The sequence below is a fragment of the Sebastes fasciatus genome, chromosome 10, assembly GCF_043250625.1.
Source record: "Sebastes fasciatus isolate fSebFas1 chromosome 10, fSebFas1.pri, whole genome shotgun sequence".
In the NCBI taxonomy this organism is placed as follows: Eukaryota; Metazoa; Chordata; class Actinopteri; order Perciformes; family Sebastidae; genus Sebastes; species Sebastes fasciatus.
The window spans coordinates 17,886,146-17,906,846 of NC_133804.1; the positions used below are offsets into that span (position 1 = coordinate 17,886,146).

Genomic DNA, 20,701 nt, shown 5'->3' on the forward strand with positions numbered 1-20,701 from the left:
CGTTATATGGCTACTAGTTGAGTAAACACTCAGTGACTTCACAGTGGGTCTTATTCAATTAGGAAAAGCCTTTGTCTTCTTGTTGTCTGTTTTGTAACAAAGTAAACAGTCACAACCACCTCCGGGTAACTGTCACAACTGTCTCAGAGAGAGCAGACAAACTTTGGACTCATGTGCTAGCTACCAACAAACATTCAGACAGCTAACACTAGCAACAACTCATAGGCCAGTAAATAAGCTTCCCAACAATATGTTTTAGTGTCATAACTAAAAACAGTAGTAGAAGAAAAATAACAAAAGAGCCCAAAATGTACTTACATTCTGTATGTTTCAAAACTATGAATCAAATGTGAGGAATAGCCAGAAGGTCTCCACTTTGAGGTTGAAAGTGAAGAGGGTGTGGCTGAGTATGAGCATGGTGAATGGCATGTAAGGAATAATGTACAGCGAGTGGGTCATTGTTGTGAAATAAACAACGCCCTGAAGGTGTTTATTTCACAACAATTACCCGCTAACTGTACATTATCCCGCTTATTACACCGCTACTTACTTAAAGGTCACATATTATGCTCATTTCCAGGTTCATAGATGTATTTTAATGTTGCACTAGAACATGTTTACATGCTGCAATGTTCAAAAAACCCTTTATTCTTCTCATACTGCAGCCTGAGTCTGCCTGCCTCAGAGCCTAATTCAGCCTCTGTCTGAAAACCACTGATTCACAGCCTGTCTCCTCCCACTCTGCTCTGATTGGTCAGCGTTTTCTGTCAATCAAACTTCCTCAACAACAACAGCGTCACACTCCCCCTCCCTCCCGGAGAAGCTCTGGAGAGAGAGACGAGTGGAGAGAGAGGAGTGGAGGGAGAGGCAGCTAGAATAGAGCTTATAAACCACTTTAAAGTTTATAAACCAGAAACTTCACCCAGCGCACCTTACCGGAGGAATCTGATCAGAAATCGGCGACACATGATGAACATCTGCGGTCCAGATTCCAGGTTTTCCTGACGGTTTCTCTCAGGTAAATAATACTATTTATAGCTCTGTTAGTTAGCTCAGTGTTTACCTCATGCATCAACTCTGTAAACCGTAAACATACACTCTGTTTTACGTCTGTCTTTACAGATCCATCTGTGAGAAATGACCGACAGAATCATCCCAGAGGAGAGCAGACAGCTGAGAGCAGATAGCTGAGAGCAGATAGCTGAAAGCAGATGGGAGATACAGAGCTAACCCGTTAGCATGTAGCTACATGCTAACGGGTTAGCTACATGCTACCGCTATGAGACGGTGTGTAAACACAGCGACCATCAGGGTGGAAAATAGAAGATGTGAAACAGTAGTCAGTTCATTATTTCTGCTAAAAGATAAATGTATGGAAGATCAGAGTAATGGTATATTATTTACAATAGTAGCTGTCTCTGTGTTACCATGACTACAGACCACCGGAGCTTAGCTTACCATAGTTTACCAGAGCTGAAAGACTTTCTCCTGTACCATGTTAACATAACTAACTAACAGGTGGGATGATTACAAATGCTGTGAATAATTAATATTGTCATCTGTCAACTCAAATAAAGTTTGACTGTGAAACAGAAATGTGTTGTGTTGCTTACAAGTCACTATTTACTACCTGTACTCTTCTACATGCATGACATCAAATATGTATAATATATAAATATCACCTGTTTAAACAGTGTAATTACATAAAGCCTTTGTGAAAGAACATGTTATATTTAGATGATGGGAGTACATGAAGCCTGTTCTGCTGGTTCTTGCAGACTTTGCTCAAGTTAGGTTGAGGAGGAGAGACAGTGACGCGCTGTGGGGCGGGGTCAGCTACTGAAGGTTCTCTGGTTCGACCAGGAAACCCTTACATGGCTTGCATTTCTCTAATGACGTCAGAAGAGAAGGAAAAAAAGCGATTTTTTTTTCTGCACCCATTTCCGGACAAACGGAGGAGGAGAAAAAGAGAGAGGATGGTCTTTTATGATACTATGGTGGCCTGTAGACACACTGGGGACAGATATTGATGTTTAAAAGACATGGAAAAGTGCATTTTGCATAATAGGTGACCTTTAAGAAATCAATAATTTGACACAAAAATGGTCCGCCACAGACCGACATCAGAACTACGTCCATAGCAACGGTCTGTTGTACATAGCAACGGTCTGTTATACATCGCAACAGTCTCTTATAAAGAAATAACAGACTGCAGAACGCTGTGATTGACCAATAAAAATCGAGTATTCAACAAAACCGTGTAATAAAGGCAAATAGTTGCTTTCTAACTTGCTAAAAGGCACTGTACCAACCGTCCCCGTACCAACCGACCCCGTTCTCCCCTATTCATCTGAAAGCTATGTCCCTTTGTTGTGGTGTCAGTGTAGCTGCTTGGCATGAAATTTATGTTTTACCTAGCTATTAAAACAATGCAGAAACGCCAATAGTTGTGGGGAAAAATAAAAAACCTGAAGCACCAATTAGCACCATCTGTTGTCAAAAAACTGCAATATCACAAAATGATATGTGTGCATCTCTTAAATTTGAATGTGACAGTGAGTCAAATAGCCGCTGAAAATTCTGGCAATACCCTCCGATGTCATCCAAACAAAACATTTTGAACATTTCAAACAGGCGGCTGCCTGAAGTCATCTAGGTGGAATGCAAACAATATGCAAAGAGAAAAACAAGAAAAGCTTGTTTAACTGCTGCCTGTTAAGTTTTGGTGTTGTTTTATTATTCTCAATGCCCTCTCGGTTTACTGTGGCTATAACTGCTGTGACTTCCCTGTTTGGAGACGCCCCCTCAGACTGGAAGCCATCTCCCACATTGTTTAGACATGTACACACACAGACTGATTATACATTATATCCTGCTTACATTATATTGCAGTATAAAATATGGCACATTATGGCTTTAAATCACATTTTATAAGCCAGTTTCTGACCGTTTTCCTTGGGCTTTCAGCAAAGCTAAATGCGAAATGAGAGCATATCTATTGGGAATGGGATTCAAGGAGCATTTTGGGGCGGGGCCACCAGTTTTGGATGGTTGCGTACGGTAGCTGTCATTATCCGTCAACGGTCTATTCATCTGTCACCACGTGCAAAAGACAAATACCCATATAAAGAGATGCTGACAGAGACAAAGGGGGCATTTTATATTACAAAATTGAAGTTAATGATATCGATCCTTTACAAATTAGGAGAACCTTGACAGCTTACCACCCATTACGGTCAATGATGTGTTTTGGCGTTAGCGCCTACACCTGTCAGCAATTGAAAAAAATGTAAATCTTTGGAGGCCGATGTCCAACCGGAGGGCGGGTGCTACGCTTACGCAATGATGCCACCTGTTGATTTCAATAACCTGTGTAACATTTGCTGAACAGCAGCCGCTGTGACCACAAATGGCGATCACAGGATGATGGCAAATGTGAAAACAAAGTGTAAAAGTAGCACAAGCAGAGTCATAGCTAACATTAGCCACCATAAGCTTCTGGTCATACCAGACCGAGGAAGGCTGTAGCTGCAAAAGTGCTGCTTGTATTGAATTGAATAGGGGTGTGTTTTATTGCTTTTGAACTCACGTTTAAGGCTTCTTTCCCCCTAATTGCATGTAAGAGGAGATTTATGCAGACAGGCTTCACTTCATGAGCTCATCTATCTTACAGGATGTGTTATATTGACCAGCCTGTCTGACCAGAAGGAGACTACATTACTGTAGGCTATACAGGTGTGTATATATATATATATATATACATATATATATATATATATATAAATGCTCACTCAGCACATGGACATTCCCACACTTTAATTAAAGTGCTGCTGTAACTTTAAGTTTGAACAAACAATTCATCAAAGACAAAAGCATAGACAATAAGCAAAGAATCACTACTTTTTTTTTCTTTTATTATCTGAGTGCAGTCACTCAATCCCTTGTAGCATAGAAGAGGCCCCATCGTTGGTCTCCACTGTTGGAACGTCCCAGTTTTTCCCTCCATCCATTTACTATTTCAACATAGTCCTCTTCAGAGAACTCCTGCAGGGGCCAGGGGACAGAGGACAGGTACGATGAGCAGTCATCCAAAGAATTTAGAGAGGAATTTAGGTTCAGTTGGTTTCATTAGGTTGAAAGGTTGTGCTTGCTAACCTGAATGAATTCATCCTTGATCACCTCGGCATTCTCCAGCTCTGTCTTTATCACCTGGATGAATTGGGCTGTCCGGTCTTCTGCCCGGACATTGCAGAAACCAGCTTCCTGAAGGAACTACAGGAGGAGAGACAGAAGGGGTGAAGTAGAGGGGGAACAGCACCACCAGCTGATGGAAGGTAGTAAATACATCAGCAACATATCCACTGAGTGCACAGTGACACACTATTTGTGCAGTCTGTACAGAAGACTTTGACTTTTTAGAAGTTACCCAATATAGAAACAAACCTTTGACACATCGGTCTGGTGTGCAGACACACATCTAAACATGACAGGCTTGTTAAGGGGCTTTTTAATACTGACATAGGATTTGTTGAAAAGTATGCAACCCTTAGATTAGATAAGATGTAACACTTTATCATCATTTATAAATGGTATATTGATAGTTAATTAAAGTTAGTTGGTTAACTGAGTAAATAGTTATTTTACTGTTAAACAACAAAACGATGATTAATAATGTTTACTAATTATTAGTCATGCTATTCCAACAGTTTATTGTTGCACACATTATAACATTTTATATATTATATATTAGGGCTGTCAAAGTGATAATAACACGTTAACGCATTAACTCAACTTCTGATTTTAAGGTTGTAGCGGACTCAGTTTTAAAGCTAGAGTGAAGATACTGGCATCATATGAAACTAGAAAACCTAAGGAATCCATGTCATACTAGCTTATTGGGAAGGAGGCTAAATAAGGCTCCAAACTAACACTAACTTTGGCGAGGAAAAACTGGCATGGCCATTTTCAAAGGGGTATCTTGACCTATTTTTTTATGCTAAATACAGTACCTGTGAGGGTTTCTGGCCAATAGTTGTCATTGTTTTGTGTTGTTAATTGATTTCCAGTAATACATATATACATACATTGGTATAAAGCAAGCATATTTGCCCATTACCATGTTAAGAGTATTAAATATTCAACAAATCTTAGTTTAAGGTACATTTTGAACAGATAAAAAAATGTGTGATTCAATTGCGATTAATTGCGATTAACTATGGACAATCATGTGATTCATCGCGATTAAATATTGTGATTTTAGTCGATTGACAGCCCTTGTTATTAACCTTCACCCTCTGTGGTCTGTTCCACAGGAAGCTATGGATCCAGTGGAATATGGCAAGGTCAATATTCATATCCAAAAGTGTGGTGAATACTTTGAGTGGGTTGATGGAGTTAAAGGCAGAGCTGAAGTCTATGAACAGGATGCATGTGTAGGTGATTCCAGGTGTTGCAGGGTGTGGTGGAGTGCTATGTTGATTGCATTCTCAACAGACCGGTTGGCCTGGTAGGCAAATTGATATGAATCCATCAGTTGGGAGGTGCAGGTATGACAAAATTAAGGCCTGGGAAGGAGGTTATGTTTTCACCGGCGTTGGTTTGTTTGTCCGTTAGCAGGATAACTCCAAAAGTCCACAATGGATTTTACTAAAAGTTTTTGGAGGGGTGGGGTGTGGCACAATGAACAATCCATTAGACTTTGGTGGCTATCCGGATCATGATTCGGATTCAGGAATATTTTTAAGAATTCGGATCAGCCTGAGCATTAAAACCACAGTGTATAACACATGCACAGTGTAACTGATGACACGTTGATGACGCGTGACCAGGGTCTGAAATTAACCTTTTTCACTGCCTGCCACAGTGGCAGGCAGTGAAAAAGTATAAGTATATATTTTTGTCTGGCACTCAGAAATATTATCCGTTACTTTTTAAATCTCTTCGCTAAATGAAGGAATAACATTTTATATCTGATGTAATTCAATGTTCAATATATTTTACATAGAAAACATTACATACATGGTAAATTACAGTGTTCAAATTACACCGTAGCTTCCGGGGGAGCCCTGTTTTTGAGGAGTGGGAGGGTACTGTAGCCTACACAGTACTGTACTTTGTTATTGCCATCTGTAGTGGTCATTTGCATAAAAACACACAATTCAAAAGGTTCTGATTATCTAAATATAATATTTATAATCAGGTCGTAATTCCCTTTCTAATATCTATTTTATATTGCTGTGAAAAAAAATAGAGAGAGGCATCCGGCGATACGTTACACGGAAACACGCCGTGTTAATAATAAGCCACCCACCTCATGTAACCGCCAGCTGAGAGCTGTAATCTGTTTTTAAAGTCACACGTTGGCAGAGGTATGCGCTCTGCGAGTGACATTGTAGTTTATTATTATTATTGTATTATTTATTTAATAGCAGAAGATCTTATCTTAACTTGACATCTTAGCTTAACTTCTTTTATGTACACAGGCCAAACAGTTAAAGGACCATACTCGTTATATTGTGTTTTATAGCTCATTAACTACAACTTGTGTTTTAAAAAAAAATCTTTTAGGGCATTTTATGCATTTATTAGATCGCCAACAGTGCTGAGATGGGAAACGAGGAGAAAAAACATTTATACAGACGTAGGCAAAGTTGTTGGTAACGTTCCGTTAAAGAGAGAAAAACCCACAATGGTCACTGAAATAACTTGAAACTGACAAAAGTAATAATAAATAAAAATTTACTGAAAATTAACTAATGAAAATCAGCTGTTGCTTTTGAATTGTGGTTCAACAGAATCATTTTAAAAAACAAACTGATGAAACTGGCCTAGACAAAAATGATGGTAGCCCTAGAAAAGATTGAAAATAATTTGACCATAGGGACATATTAAACTAAGGTGTGTCCTGTAATTAGCATCACAGGTGTCTTCAAACTTGTAATCAGTCAGTCTGCCTATTTAAAGGGTGAAAAGTAGTCACTGTGCTGTTTGGTGTCATGGTGTGTACCACACTGAACATGGACCACAGAAAGCTAAGGAGAGAGTTGTCTCAGGAGATCAGAAAGAACATTATAGACCTTCATGTTAAAGGTAAAGGCTATAAGACCATCTCCAAGCAGCTTGACGTTCCTGTGACTACAGCTGCACATATTATTCAGAAGTTTAAGGTCCATGGGACTGTAGCCAACCTCCCTGGACGTGGCCGCAAGAGGAAAATTGATGACATATTGAAGAGACGGATAATACGAATGGTAACCAAAGAGCCCAGAACAACTTCCAAAGAGATTAGAGGTGAACTCCAAGGTCAAGCTACATCAGTGTCAGATCGCACCATCCGTCACTGTTTGAGCCAAAGTGGACTTAATGGAAGACAACCGAGGAGGACACCAAATCATAAAAAAGCGAGACTGGAATTTTCCAAAATGCATATTGACAAGCCACAAAGCTTCTGGGAGAATGTCCTTTGGACAGATGAGACAAAACTGGAGCTTTTTGGCAAGTCACATCAGCTCTATGTTCACAGACGAAGAGATGAAGCATCCAAAGAAAAGAACACTGTACCTAATGTGAAACATGGAGGAGGCTCGGTTATGTTATGGGGCTGCTTTGTTGCATCTGGCACAGGGTGTCTTGAATCTGTGCAGGGTGCAATGAAATCTCAAGACTATCAAGGCATTCTGGAGCGAAATGTGCTGCCCAGTGTCAGAAAGCTTGGTCTCAGTTGCAGGTCATGGGTCCTCAAACAGGATAATGACCCAAAACACAGCTAAAAACACCCAAGAATGGCTAAGAACAAAACATTGGACTATTCTGAAGTGGCCTTCTATGAGCCCGGATCTAAATCCTATTGAACATCTGTGGAAGGAGCTGAAACATGCTGTCTGGAGAAGGCACCCTTCAAACCTGAGACAGCTGGAGCAGTTTGCTCACGAGGAGTGGGCCAACATACCTGTCGACAGGTGCAGAAGTCTCATTGAGAGTTACAGAAATCACTTGATTGCAGTGATTGCCTCAAAAGGTTGTGCAACAAAATATTAAGTTAATGTTACCATCATTTTTTTCTAGGCCAGTTTCATTAGTTTGTTTTTTTAATGATTCTGCTGAACCATAATTCAAAAACAATATCTGATTTTCATTAGTTAATTTTCAGTGAATTTTTATTTATTATTACTTTTGTCAGTTTCAAGTTATTTCAGTGACCATTGTGAGTTTTTCTCTCTTTGACGGAACGTTACCAACAACTTTGCCTACGTCTGTATATATTTTATATCCATCTCTTTTCTACCTACAGTATATACTATATATATATATATATATATATATATATATATGTGTTGATTTGGGCAGAGGAGCAGGACATTTCACAGTTTAAAAACTTACTTATAAGTGCCATCTGGTGGACAAACTATGAAATATTGACACTGCAACTGATCTTTGGCATTTCTGTATTCATCATTCTTGCAACTTATCAGTCAACATATTTATCTACTGACGATGTGCAAACAGACACTGCAGTGTACTCTCGTCGCATATTGGTAAAGAGGACCGAACTCCCCATAGGGCAGTGTAATCCTTTCACAAACTATTACATAATGAGGCTGTACTGTATATTTACCTTGCCATACTGTGAGGGTGTATAGAGGACATAGCCTCTCTGTTTAACGTAGGCCTCGAACACCGGTGTCCAGGGCTTCTCCCCGCAGCAGTAATCACTGATGAGCAACTTGCCACCTGGCTTCAACCATGACTGGACACAAAGAGCATGGAGAATGAAAAAATAAGGCAGGAAATTTAGCCCGGATAAAGTCACATAAAAGGCAATAGTGTCCCAAAGAAATATGTAGATGACATGAAATTGTTTTCATTTAGTTTTTGCATGTGTTTTTGTAAGATTTGCCAGATTTCCTTTCCAAGCTACTAATTCAAAACAGAGGTTTGGAAAGCAATAAAAAGACATAATGCTACTGTTTAAAAGTATGAGAGAAAATGCTCACATGGAAGCATTTGAAGAGGGCCAGCTTGTCTTCTATGTGCAGGATTGTGTCTCTGCTGTAGATCACGTCAAAGGAACCTTCTGGGAACGACCTCTTAGTGGCATCAGCCACCTCAAACTGGACCTGAGGTAGAGCGCATGCCATTACTGATTAAAACAAACATTAATCAAACTATTTTCTGTGGTATTTAAACCAATAGGATAAGGGGATATTTAGATGTACTGATGGCAGTTTCTCAGCGATCGCCCTCTCCATGGCGATGTCCACCATGTTGTCCGACAGGTCAAGGCCAAGCACCTCCACTCCAAAGGTCTGAAAAGTAACAGAAACATCGCCATCACTTTAGTCTTTTCAATCATTATAATCATTATAAAATCATTAATATTACTGTCACCCTAACTTTGCCAGATTCCTTGGCTCTTACCTTTGCCATGTAGAAATCTCCTCCACCAATACCACAGCCAACATCCAGCACCTTCTGTCCGGGCTTCAGGTTAAGCAGGTCCACAAACTCCTGTCAGCACATAAAAAAGGATTCATTCTTTGGTTTAATCAAAGTCCTAAGAGATAAAGCTACATAAGTCTGTCTTTAATTGTTCGGCATCTCAATTGTTGGGGAAATAAGGAGGATTAGGATAAAGATAATGAGTAGTGAAGGTTTCACGTGGTGGGCAACCTCCGAGTCTGAGAAGTGAAGCCAATGCAGAAGTGCCTTAAACTTGCTCTCTTTCTAATAGCCAGCAGGGGGCGACTCCTCTGGTTGCAAAAAGAAGTCTGATTGTATAGAAGTCTATGAGAAAATGACCCTACTTCTCACTTGATTTATTACCTCGGTAAACATTGTAAACATGAGTTTATGGTCTCAATCACTACTTTCAAGTCTTCTTCAATACAGCATGATGTTCATTTAGTAAATTATGGTCCCATTTAGAGTCAAATAGACCATAAAGCAGGGGATGCTTTACATTTTGGTCATGTAAAAATGTCTTATTCAGTGTACGGTTGTCCTTAGCGCCATCCTCTTATGTCACTTCTGGTTGCAAAAAACAAGATTGCGACAGCCAAAATCCTGAACTCAAGGCTTCAAAATGGCAGCCCACAAACCAATGGGTGACGTCATGGTGACTACGCCCACTTCTTATATACAGTCTGTGGTTTTACGCTATAGAGTCAATTTCAATATTTCTATCATTTCATGACGCACATCATATGAGTCATATCCTCACATTTCTTAGTCATGGAAACATGTCTATAATAATGTTGAATAAAATAAGTGAAAGAAAGCACAGCTTCCCTAGCAATAAGATAATGGAACCTTTGAAAGAGGAGCAGAGGAAGCAGGAAGGGAGAGGAGTATCCGCTGATAAAGCTGCTACGATAAAGGGGAGGCCGGTTCGGTTGCTGCTGAAGGTCATTAGTTTGATAGCAAGACTAGAAGAGTCTACAGCCACACTTTCAACTCTGTGAGGCTGCATTTAGGAAACGCTAATGTCAACATGTTAACATGCTCACAATGAAAGTGCTGACATGCTGATGTTAAGCAGGTATAATGTTTATAGCATGTTCACCATCTTATTTTAGCATATTAGCATGCAAACATTTGTTAATTAGTAAACAAAACAAAGTGCAGCTGAGGCTGATGGGAATGCCATTAGTTTAGCTGGTTATTGATCATAAACCAGTATTGGACAAATTGGAATCTTGACCTGTTGATGGCACTGGACGAAGGGTTAACGGTTATTGTTATTCATCCTGAGGGTGGCTTGAATACGTGTTGCAAATTTAATTTCAATGTGGACCTGAGTGGAAGAGAGTACATTTATTTCATCAACTTCAGACACATAAGTCATGTATTTGCTGCTTTTCACTTCACTTGCTTTGTTCAGTGTTCTTGTTGTATCCTATTAATTCCTTCCAGCCAATGTCTTTTGGTGTTTTCCAGACTTTTAATCGTACCTTGGTGGTGCTGGGCCCGCCTGTGCTGACGTAACCAGCCCCGAACATCTTCTCGTAGCGCAGGATGCCACGGTTGGTGTACTGCTGGTTGTCCAGGAACTGCTGGAAGGTTTTGAATCCGGTCTGGGTGCTCGAGGAGCGGGAAACCTTCTCCAGAAGCCAGCAGATCTGATTAGGGTTGTTTTTCATCTGGAAAAGGAGGAGGAGGAGGATGGAGATGGATCAAGGAGTGGAGGGGAGAAAGGAGAGGGTTAATCGCCCATCCTCACACCTACATCACACACTGATATGTCCTTCTATTTAAGTTTTACTAGAAGACTTAAATAACTACCTCAACATAGGCCTGAACTTTCTTTTTCAACACAATGTCGAAACCAAACGTTTGGCCCCCCTTTGGCGTCTCCATTTGTTGTGATGTTACCATGTGGTTGTATTGTGCCTCAGTGCGGTAGCAGGTGGGGTTGAAGTCCCTCTTGGAGTCACCTTGGTACAAAGTTACAAGTTAAAATGAATCCTTCTCCTATTTGTTAAGAAAAACATATTGGCTGATGTTGCTGAGCATTCATAATTCACTGAGAAAGGCAGCGTATATGTTCCTATTTCAATTTCTTGAGCCAGATTAAAGGTCTTATTGATACAATTTATATATAGACAAATAATTTAAAAAAAAATAATACATCCACAGAGCTTTTAGAAAGGTGCCGAATAAAAGTATGGCTTTTCCTAAAAGAAATTGTTGACGGGTCCAAAAAGAATGTTTTGTTTATCTCGTCTGGTTCCCACTTCTAAAAAGGCTTGTGAGCCAATAGTATAACGGCATTGATATCATACGAGTCTCACTCCACTCATGACCATAACATTTGCATGTTGTGCAACAAACTGGCAACCACATGTTGTGAAGTGAATGCAATGGAACGGGGGAGGGAGAGTGTGACATCTTTGTGGCTGAATGTTATCAGTGTTGTCAAAAGCACCTTTAAGTTCTAATCAATGTTTATTATTGATGAAAGGAGAGATGTGGACGTTTTATTGTTAGCTCAGTACCTGACCGGTGGTTGCAGGACTCTCTGAAGAAGAGAAAGCCACCAGGCCGCAGCCAGCACAGCACCTTCTCTGTGAAGGACTTCAGCTCCTCGTCGCTCAGGTACATCAGCAGCCAGTTGGAGAAGATGAAGTCAAAGCTGAGGGGAGCAATGAATGGACATATTCAAATATAATAAAGAGCTAAAATTGTTTTCCTTTGTCCAAATAAAGCCAGTAGTCTGGTTTGGAAATATCCAGTGATGGCCAGTGGATCCAACGGCTGTAAGGTCCTTCCATCCTGCTGCTGTCAGACTCTACAGTCAAAACTGCTTCCAATAGACTGCACACACTAAAAAAAATGACAATTCATTCATTCACTCATTCATGTGCAATATCATTATATACCACTGTGTAATATTAAGGTTCAATATTCTGTGCAATATCAACATTTCATATGTGCAACAATGTGAACCCAACTATTCATTCACTCTGTTTACTATTATATTTTGTTTTATACTGTTTACTTATTTATTATATCTTTATTGTTGGTAACACTTTACAATAACCATTATTAATAAATGGTAAATTGATAGTTAAATAAACTTAGTTAAATGTTATTTCACTGTCAACAAACAATGAAATGATCATTTACAATGTTTGTAATATGAAATAATTAGTTCATAAATTCAATACTGTATCATAGCTGATAGGAGACGATAACGATGACATTACGATTACATTAGTAAACTATTTATTAACAATCTATTGTTGTAACAATTACTTAATATAGTATATAAAATGTTATAATATGTGCAACAATAAACTGTTAAAAAACATAAATTATAGCATTACTAATAATTATTAAACACACAATTATCATTTAGTTGTTTGTTAACAGTAAAATAAATATTAATTTACCATTTATAAATGATGGTTATTATAAAGTGTTACCTTATTGCTTAATTACCTCCTCCAAGGCCAAAGGCCTAGGAAGGAGGTTATGTTTTCACGGGTGTTGGTTTTTTGGTTTGTTGGTTTGTTGGTTTGGAGGATTACTCCAAAAGTCTGTGATGGATTTGAACGAAATTAGTTGGAGGGGTGGAGTGTGGCACAATGAACAATCCATTAGAGTTTGGTGGCGATCCGGATCATGGTCCGGATTCAGGATTTTTTTTAAGCATTACGATCAGCCAGAACATTAAGACCTCTGGGTATAACACATGCGCAGTGTAACTGATGACGCATTGATGATGCATGACCCCGCCTTCTCCCTTCAGAGAGAGAGACAGAGAGAGAGCGGGGGGTGGGGGGCGAAAACTGTAGATTCTGCGTTTTTTCACATTAAACTCTGTGAAATTTTAGTTGAGTTCGACCAAAGCACACTTGGTGATTGTTGGAAAGAGTAACGACAACAGTTTAGGTGAGTTTTATTTTGTTTCTGTCCAGTTTGAATGAAGTGTTTTACGATGCTCCGATACGTACAGCTGATCTCAACATAAACAAAAATACACGTGGATGATGGCGCAAGCTGAATGGAGAGGGGGGCGGAGGTCTGCGCTCTCCGAGTGCCATTCCAGTTACTATTATATCTCTTGTTGTTTTCACTGCTCCCTTCGCTGCTGTAATTCTTCAAATTTCCCCGCTGTGGGACTAATAAAGGATTATCTTATCTTTTCATATCTTATCTTATGGGGGTACAAGTACAATATTGTCTGTCATTCATCCTCCATCAGAATACATGACTTGCGGCCTGTTTTAATCCAACGTGTGAAGCTGTGCACGTGGCGAGAGAGTCTACAACCACGCTTGTTGCACTGTGAGGCTGTAGTCAGCTAGATGCTAACATCAGCAGTCAAATGAATGTTTTGACCGGATGATGGTGATAAATGAAAACTTGTCTGTACCAAATTCCATCCAGCATTTGTCGAGGCATTTCAGTCAAAATCCCAAAAATGTCAACCTAATGGCAGCGCAACAGGAAAAGTAAGGGGATCATCAAAGTAAGTAGGCTTCATCGTCTGTGGACAATGAATGTCTGAACCAACTTGCAATCCATCCCATAGTTGAGGTATTTTAGTGCGGACTAAAGTATGTGGACTGATCGTCAGACTGGTACTGCCAACCCTACAGCACACAAAAATTTAAGATATAAAAGTGTTTCTAAACAGAATATATCTCACACACCTGTTTTGGGGGAAATCCAACGTTGTGACGTCAGCTTGGAGGAAGGTAGCGTTGCTATGGTGACCATTGTCCTGCCTGTTTCTCTCCACAAAGCTTTCCATGAAGTCCACAGCCGTCACATGGCCGGCCTTAGTCAGGAGGTGGCTGGTGTAACGACTGTAGAGACACGTCAGTATAAATATACACACATCCACGACTACAGACGGTCTAATGCAGCTGTACACTCACCCGATGCCAGCTCCCAGTTCCAGCACCCTGGATCCAGCCAGGGAGGGCAGCAGGGACAGGATCTCGGGCAGCTCGTGCTGGGTCAGCTCCCTGGCACGAGAGTCCAGCATCATCTCCTCCACCGTGGCGTCCTTGGAGTGCTCCTTCCAAAACTCTGTCATGTTGTTACGAGCTGTGAAGCACACAGGCGTCCGCATTAGATTAGCAACAAGGCAGCTGGACACAAATAAAACTACTAATACGATATGTATTATTACAGGAGGATGACGACCAAGAAGAGGAATTGTATATAACTTTGTTACTGCTTGGTCAAACAATAAAAGGAACAAGACTACTACTATCTCTGAGTTCAGAAATTCTTCGAGTTCAAGAACCCCTGCCTGTGAATCATCTATCACGTAGTTCAGAAAACAAACAAGTATTCAATATCTTATCAATAACATCTGACATAACTTTTGAGCTAAAAATCTTCAAACACAGATTAACCATTTGTCTGGTTAGAGCAAGCAATCTTAAAACAATACACTGATGTGGCACACACACGGCTACTATCCTGTGTAGATTTCCCCAGAATTCAGCATTTTCAAATTTCACTTGCTCTCCATCACAGTTTCAGATGTTTTGCATGCTTTTGTCTGTAGGGAATGCAGTATTTCTACTTCCATGACAGGTTTTACTTGCTTTGTTAAAAGGGAGTTCGAATGCATAACATGGTAACTTTAAATTTGGCAAAAAAACACCCCAAATGCTACAAATATTTGGATAAGTCATTAATCAACTTTGCAGAAAGCCATTGGTTTGTAAAGCAGATATTAAAAAGGAGCAACAGCAACAACAATTATAGTAACATTTAATCAAGGACAAACTTAAAAAATTAACTTTTTTTCTGGTTCTTCCCTGATCAGCTGTTGCTTTACATCCACAGACACCTCATAAGTCATGCTTTGCTAAGCTGCCGGCAGCACAGCGTAAAGGGCACTAACCTCCAATCAACCAGTGAAAAGATGATAACTGAGGTAAAAGTCTTCAGAGTCCTCTACCTGGTTACGCACTAAGCACTGACTGCAGGGTAACATTCAGGCAGACCAAAGCTACATTTGACAACTGAAAACTTCAAACCACTGACACATTCCAACAGGATTACTTCCACCAGCTGAGTGAACAATTTGCACAAAACAACATGTGGCTGCTCCAACAAAGTCCAAACATCGGTTGCATCATCAGGCTTAAAAGACATGTTTCAATCAAATCTTCACGCCAGTAAAATGCTCATACCTTTTTCCATGATGGTCTTTGGTTGATTTGAACTTATTGTAAAATGATTCTACACTTCCAATGTAGTCTGGCAATTAACGATTAATTAAAAGAGGGTAAGAAACCCCTCTCTGACAGCGTTTCAGCGTGTGTGAGTGCTCTTTAAATAACACGACACAGTGAGGAGCTGGTCGGCAGGTGGAAAACTGACCATTAGGATGCGCCCAACATGAGGTCAGGGCAGGGGAGGAGGTGCACATGAATAATCATATGAGGGCAAGGGTCTGTGGTCTATCACAAGCACGTTTATTCCCCTGACAGTGTGCACACATGGGCTAATACCCCCCATAAAAGACCTGAGTGTTGTCAGCCCCAGATAAGCTAGTATTTGAGAGATGTACATTCACAATGGTTAGTTTTTGTTGAATTGTGAAGGGGTGTGTGTCCCAGCGGCAGTCTCCCCTCAGCAGCTCCCGATCCACCGCGCCTCAGTTGTGCTGACACAAGCAGGAAATGTCCCGTGGCATGCGGCTCTGATTGAGCAATATTGCCTCATGGTGCAGCTGAAAACCTCCACGCTGTTAAGGTGAAGAGCGATGATTGCTGAGCCCTCACAATAAATGTTAAAGAGGACCTGTTATGCTTTTCCCCTTTCCTTTAGTGTGTGATATATATTATATTATATAGTTTTTTGTGTAAAAGATCTGCAAAGTTACAAAGTCCAAAGTCCACACCAAAGGGAGTTACTCTCCCCCACAGAAACACTGCTCCTGATCTGCCTGAAATGCCTTCTATAACGTGGTGATGTCACCAAGTAATACATTTGCATAATACCTAACGCTCGGGCCACACAGCGCGCTTCAGGCTCCCCTGACGGCAGCGTCACGTCGTGGCCGCGTCATGCCTAGATGCGAGTTACCCAGGTCTCGGGAGCGTCTCAGCTACCTGTCAGCTGTGTTTTTGCTGTTGCTGACAGCCTTTTCTTTCTACATAGAGTTTGCCTTTTAATGGCCATTTAACTTCATAATAAATGTGATTTATATTTATTTAAGACAAAAAAGGGTAAGAACTGTGTGGTAATTTGTAAATATTATTAAAAACAAGCAAATAAATTCATACATAAATATTAATATATAGCCCATATAAATCCCTCTTTTCTGTCAGTGAACAGGGATTCATTGACAGTGAAGAGGGATTTATATATTATATATATATATATATATATATATATAAATCCCTCTTCATTGACAGTGAAGAGGGATTTCTGTGGGCTATATATTAATACAAAAAAATAAATAAATACATTAGTAGTAAGAGAGAGCCTACAGCAATCCCTCTTCACTTTGACTGGCACAGTTTTAAACAACATTTCCAGGGGGTTTCGGGTTCCTGTTCTACAGCATTCCAGGTTGCGGCTTTTATCGAAAACGACTTAATTTACATCTGGGGCGGGACAGCAATTTACATTATAAATGCTGATGTTCCGACATCTCAGACAACTTGGAGCTTTTCACCACCTTGTTGCTGAACTGCGCCTTGATGGAGAAAAACACCTGAAGTATTTCAGAATGATAAATATAAGTAAAGTGTTTTTTTTTTATTATTATTATAAAACAAAGCAAAATAAACAGTTTCGTTATTTGTTAACCTTTAGAAAACGAAAATTATTATTAAATATCTTTAAAAAAAATTAAATAACACCTCTAAAAGAAAGAACAATAAAGTTACGTGGTGTTTGTTGAGAGAGAGAGAGAGAGAGAGAGGGAGAGAGAGAGAGAGAGCATCGGAAAAATACTGCCCATCACCTGATGTTCTTATAACCTATTAACCCAGTCTATTATATTTATAGCATATGTAGGGTTTCTGCTATGACTACTACAGTGTTTACAAAATTAAAAGCCTGTACTATATTAACTTGATGGAAACCTGCAAGTAGACCACTGCTTTATTTAGAGTATTTCAGAATAAAAGCATTGTGTTAACGAATGCATGATTCTGTGCACTAAAAACGCTAGAGGCCTTTTATTTTGAAATCTAGAGAGGAAGTGTAAAATATTGATGGTCAGTGACATATTCTACAGATGTCTAGACATGGAAACTGTAGTAATCTTGCTGGTATGATGTTCATATACTGTCAATAGATCACCTTCACTGTCTGTTGCTGCTGGGAGACGCAGCCGAGAGGTAAGCGGCTCGCGTGAGGGTGACAGAAAGTGAAGAGGTGCTACAGCTCAGCCGGTATGAGAAAAGTAAAGTGTTTTTTGAACATTAAAGCATGTAAACATGTTCTATTCAATGGGGAACCTCCGGGTCTGAAAAGTGAAGCCAATGCGGAAGTGCCTTAAACTTGCATTCTTTCTAATAGCCAGCAGGGGGCGACTCCTCTGGTTGCAAAAAGAAGTCTGATTGTATAGAAGTGTATGAGAAAATGAGCCTACTTCTCACTTGATTTATTACCTCAGTAAACATTGTAAACATGAGTTTATGGTCTCGATCGTTAGTTTCAAGTCTTCTTCAATACAGCATGATGTTCATTTAGTATGTTATGGTCCCATTTAGAGTCAGATAGACCATAAACACAGTATACTTTAGGGCGGGGCGACCCTGTGATTGACAGGTCGCTACCACGGCTTTGTTTGGTCTGGGAGTTGTTTGTGTTTTCGTCTTACAGCTTTAACTCTTTCACAGTGTCTTTTCAGCTCATAAAAGTTAATTATAACCTTTTTGGTCACCTAAAAATGTCTTATTCAGCATTCGGCTGTACTTAGCTCCACTCTCTCTCACTATCCCCTTTGCTGCTGTACACTGCAGATTTCCCCACTGCGGGACTAATAAAGTTGTTTGTTTGACCCATCCACCTCCTCTCCCAACCGCCCCTTGTGTGTCTTTTCACTCTTTAAACTACGTCTCCACACTCCCCGACCACTAATTCTCAGCGTTTACTATTGCCGCCGATGGGTTTACATTGTAGTAGCTTGAAAGCCCAGTGCGTCTCATACAGACGCTAATGGGTGCCTGAGAAAGGGCTGGGTAAAGCAGTGAGGGATCACATCCTTTCCACAACAATAACAATTCCTTCTGGTCTACTGTGTCTTCTTCTGTATACACATTCCCCACACCAAAAGTGTCAGTTAGCAGGAGCAAGGACAAATGAAAAAATTAAGAAATTAAGAAATTAAAAAACTAGAAAATAGAATATTGGTTGACTCCATTGGTTGATGGATTTTTAATTAAAATGTTTGCCGTCAATGCAATTTAATTAATAGGAAGCAACACTTTGGTCAAACTCTAAAATTAAAAAAAAAAATACAAAGATAAATAAATGTATTTATAAAATGAATGAAAAGCAGAAATTTTCTTTTTTCAAGAGAGAGAAAACAAAAACACGAGAGAAAGGACTTTTGGTACTAAAGCAGTACGTAACCTGTGTGTGGAATTTTGTGCATAAGTGCAAATGTGTGATCTATTGTTTGTGTTTGACTTTTGCTCAGTTCCAACTACAACCAAAGTTCATAGTAACCAGACTGAACTGGGTGAGGTCAGCAGGTGGGAGGGGTTTTCTGAGACTTTTGGTACAGATAGTGTCCCAGAAAGTCCCCATACCTGCTATACACAGAATAGGGTACAGATACGGCAGGTGTCACCAAGTCATGCACGACTTACAGTAACCCACATGTAACTAAAATTTTATGAATTTTCATCGCGGTTCATGTTAACTTCAGCAAGTTCAGTGGTGGTTGTGTATTTATACTCACTGACACTGTCCATTTGACTTTGTTTGTGGTGGGTGTTTCCTCAGCTGTGTTATCTCTATGGAACTGAATCAGTGCCCAGTGTGTGATTCATGCTGTGGCAATTAAAGAAACAAGAAGAATTATATACAGTATAATGTATTGAGAAAATTAATTTGTGACCTTGGAAACAATAAAACAATCTCACCACTTGATCCACGCAGCAGTGTTTAAAGAACATTTGAAAATCTACAGCTCCATGACAACTGGGCAACGCCATCGCCTGAAGAAGAAAGCTTCAGAGCAGCTACTAAATGGAGTGTGATTGTCTTGAACCTATCGCTTACACAGAGGCTAACCAACAATTAAATCGAATAATTAAGAAAAACAATATTCATAAAATAAGGCAGGACCTGAGATCCAGAGCAGCACATTTATATCAAAAATAAAAATAAATAAAAATGCACAGGCTAATTCATAAGACAAGTTGTAAGATCTGAAATATTTCTTGACAGTTTGATGAGAAGGAGGATGCACCTTCAGAAGCTATCAGAGACCAATGTTTTGTTTGAACAAACTGAGTTGGAGGAGGAGCATTTCCAAGTCTGAATCTCTCACCGCAGTTACGAGCCTGTAAATGATTACTCACAGTGATAATATTGACACGGTTGTTGTGAAAGATTAATTTCTTAAACTGATGTAATATTTTTACACCATGTCCTGGGAGAGAAAGTGCGATCGTTTGTTGTCTGACGTTGTATACCTACTGGTTTTATGGCCAGTAGTATAAACTCTCAGCTCATCGTGATCTCAAACTGGATTTTCAAGTGTGCAGGAAGAGTGGCTTGTGAAAACCAGTGTAGGTATTTTGACGAATCTCATTGGTGTATGTTAAACCCCGACATAAGAACTAGGACTTTGACCAAAGCCACATTAACCAGTGTTGTCACGACCACCTAAACCGAGACCAGGTCAAGACCTAGACCAGAGTGTATCGAGGCCGAGATAAGATGCGAGTCTCACACTGCATGACACACTTACGATAAAATGTAGAACAAACCAGAGGCACTCCTCAAACTGATCTGAAAGATCCACATTCCTGATAACTGTGTCGGGGGTGGACATTTATGTTTTTGTTTTCATGGCAACTTGATTGGAAAAAAGAGAAGCTCAGTTTGTTTTTGGATCCCAAAGAGAATTTAAATTGGAAATTTGGGAATCTTTTTGTGCAGAAAAGAACCAGACGTTGCGGATAAAACATTTTATATTCACTTTTCAATCCTGAGGTGACTTTTTGATTGTCTGAAGTATCCTCTGAGGCAACAGTGCTTT

At 39.8% G+C, this 20,701-nt stretch overlaps 1 protein-coding gene and 1 long non-coding RNA gene across 5 annotated transcripts; both read right to left on the reverse strand.

The window, feature by feature from the left end:
• Positions 1-2,709: 2,709 nt before the first annotated feature.
• LOC141775381 (uncharacterized) lies at positions 2,710-3,599 on the reverse strand. Its single transcript, XR_012595593.1, has 2 exons — positions 3,514-3,599; positions 2,710-3,085 (listed from the first exon to the last, which is right to left on the reverse strand). It is a non-coding gene; the product is annotated as an uncharacterized LOC141775381 (long non-coding RNA).
• Positions 3,600-3,801: 202 nt separating this feature from the next.
• LOC141775380 (uncharacterized) lies at positions 3,802-19,485 on the reverse strand. 4 transcript variants are annotated; one of them, XM_074648687.1, is made up of 12 exons: positions 19,394-19,485; positions 14,385-14,556; positions 14,157-14,312; positions 11,994-12,130; positions 11,281-11,432; positions 10,950-11,138; positions 9,418-9,507; positions 9,216-9,305; positions 8,994-9,116; positions 8,615-8,746; positions 4,156-4,272; positions 3,802-4,044 (listed from the first exon to the last, which is right to left on the reverse strand). In XM_074648687.1, exons 1-12 carry the CDS (start codon positions 19,404-19,406, stop codon positions 3,934-3,936), a joined length of 1,482 nt encoding a protein of 493 aa, XP_074504788.1. In that variant the 5' UTR covers positions 19,407-19,485; the 3' UTR covers positions 3,802-3,933. The 4 variants fall into 4 exon arrangements, with proteins under 4 accessions (XP_074504788.1, XP_074504792.1, XP_074504790.1 ...); XM_074648691.1 differs by having other exon boundaries at positions 19,398-19,466; XM_074648689.1 differs by lacking the exon at positions 19,394-19,485 and adding an exon at positions 16,046-16,200.
• Positions 19,486-20,701: the final 1,216 nt, after the last annotated feature.

Coding starts and splice junctions, on each gene's coding strand:
- LOC141775380 (XM_074648687.1), bottom strand. Junction 9,117..9,215: donor TCGCTGAGAAACTGCCATCA/GTACATCTAAAT, acceptor GCTCTACCTCAG/GTCCAGTTTGAGGTGGCTGA. Junction 4,273..8,614: donor CACCCTCACAGTATGGCAAG/GTAAATATACAG, acceptor CTCCTCCTGTAG/TTCCTTCAGGAAGCTGGTTT.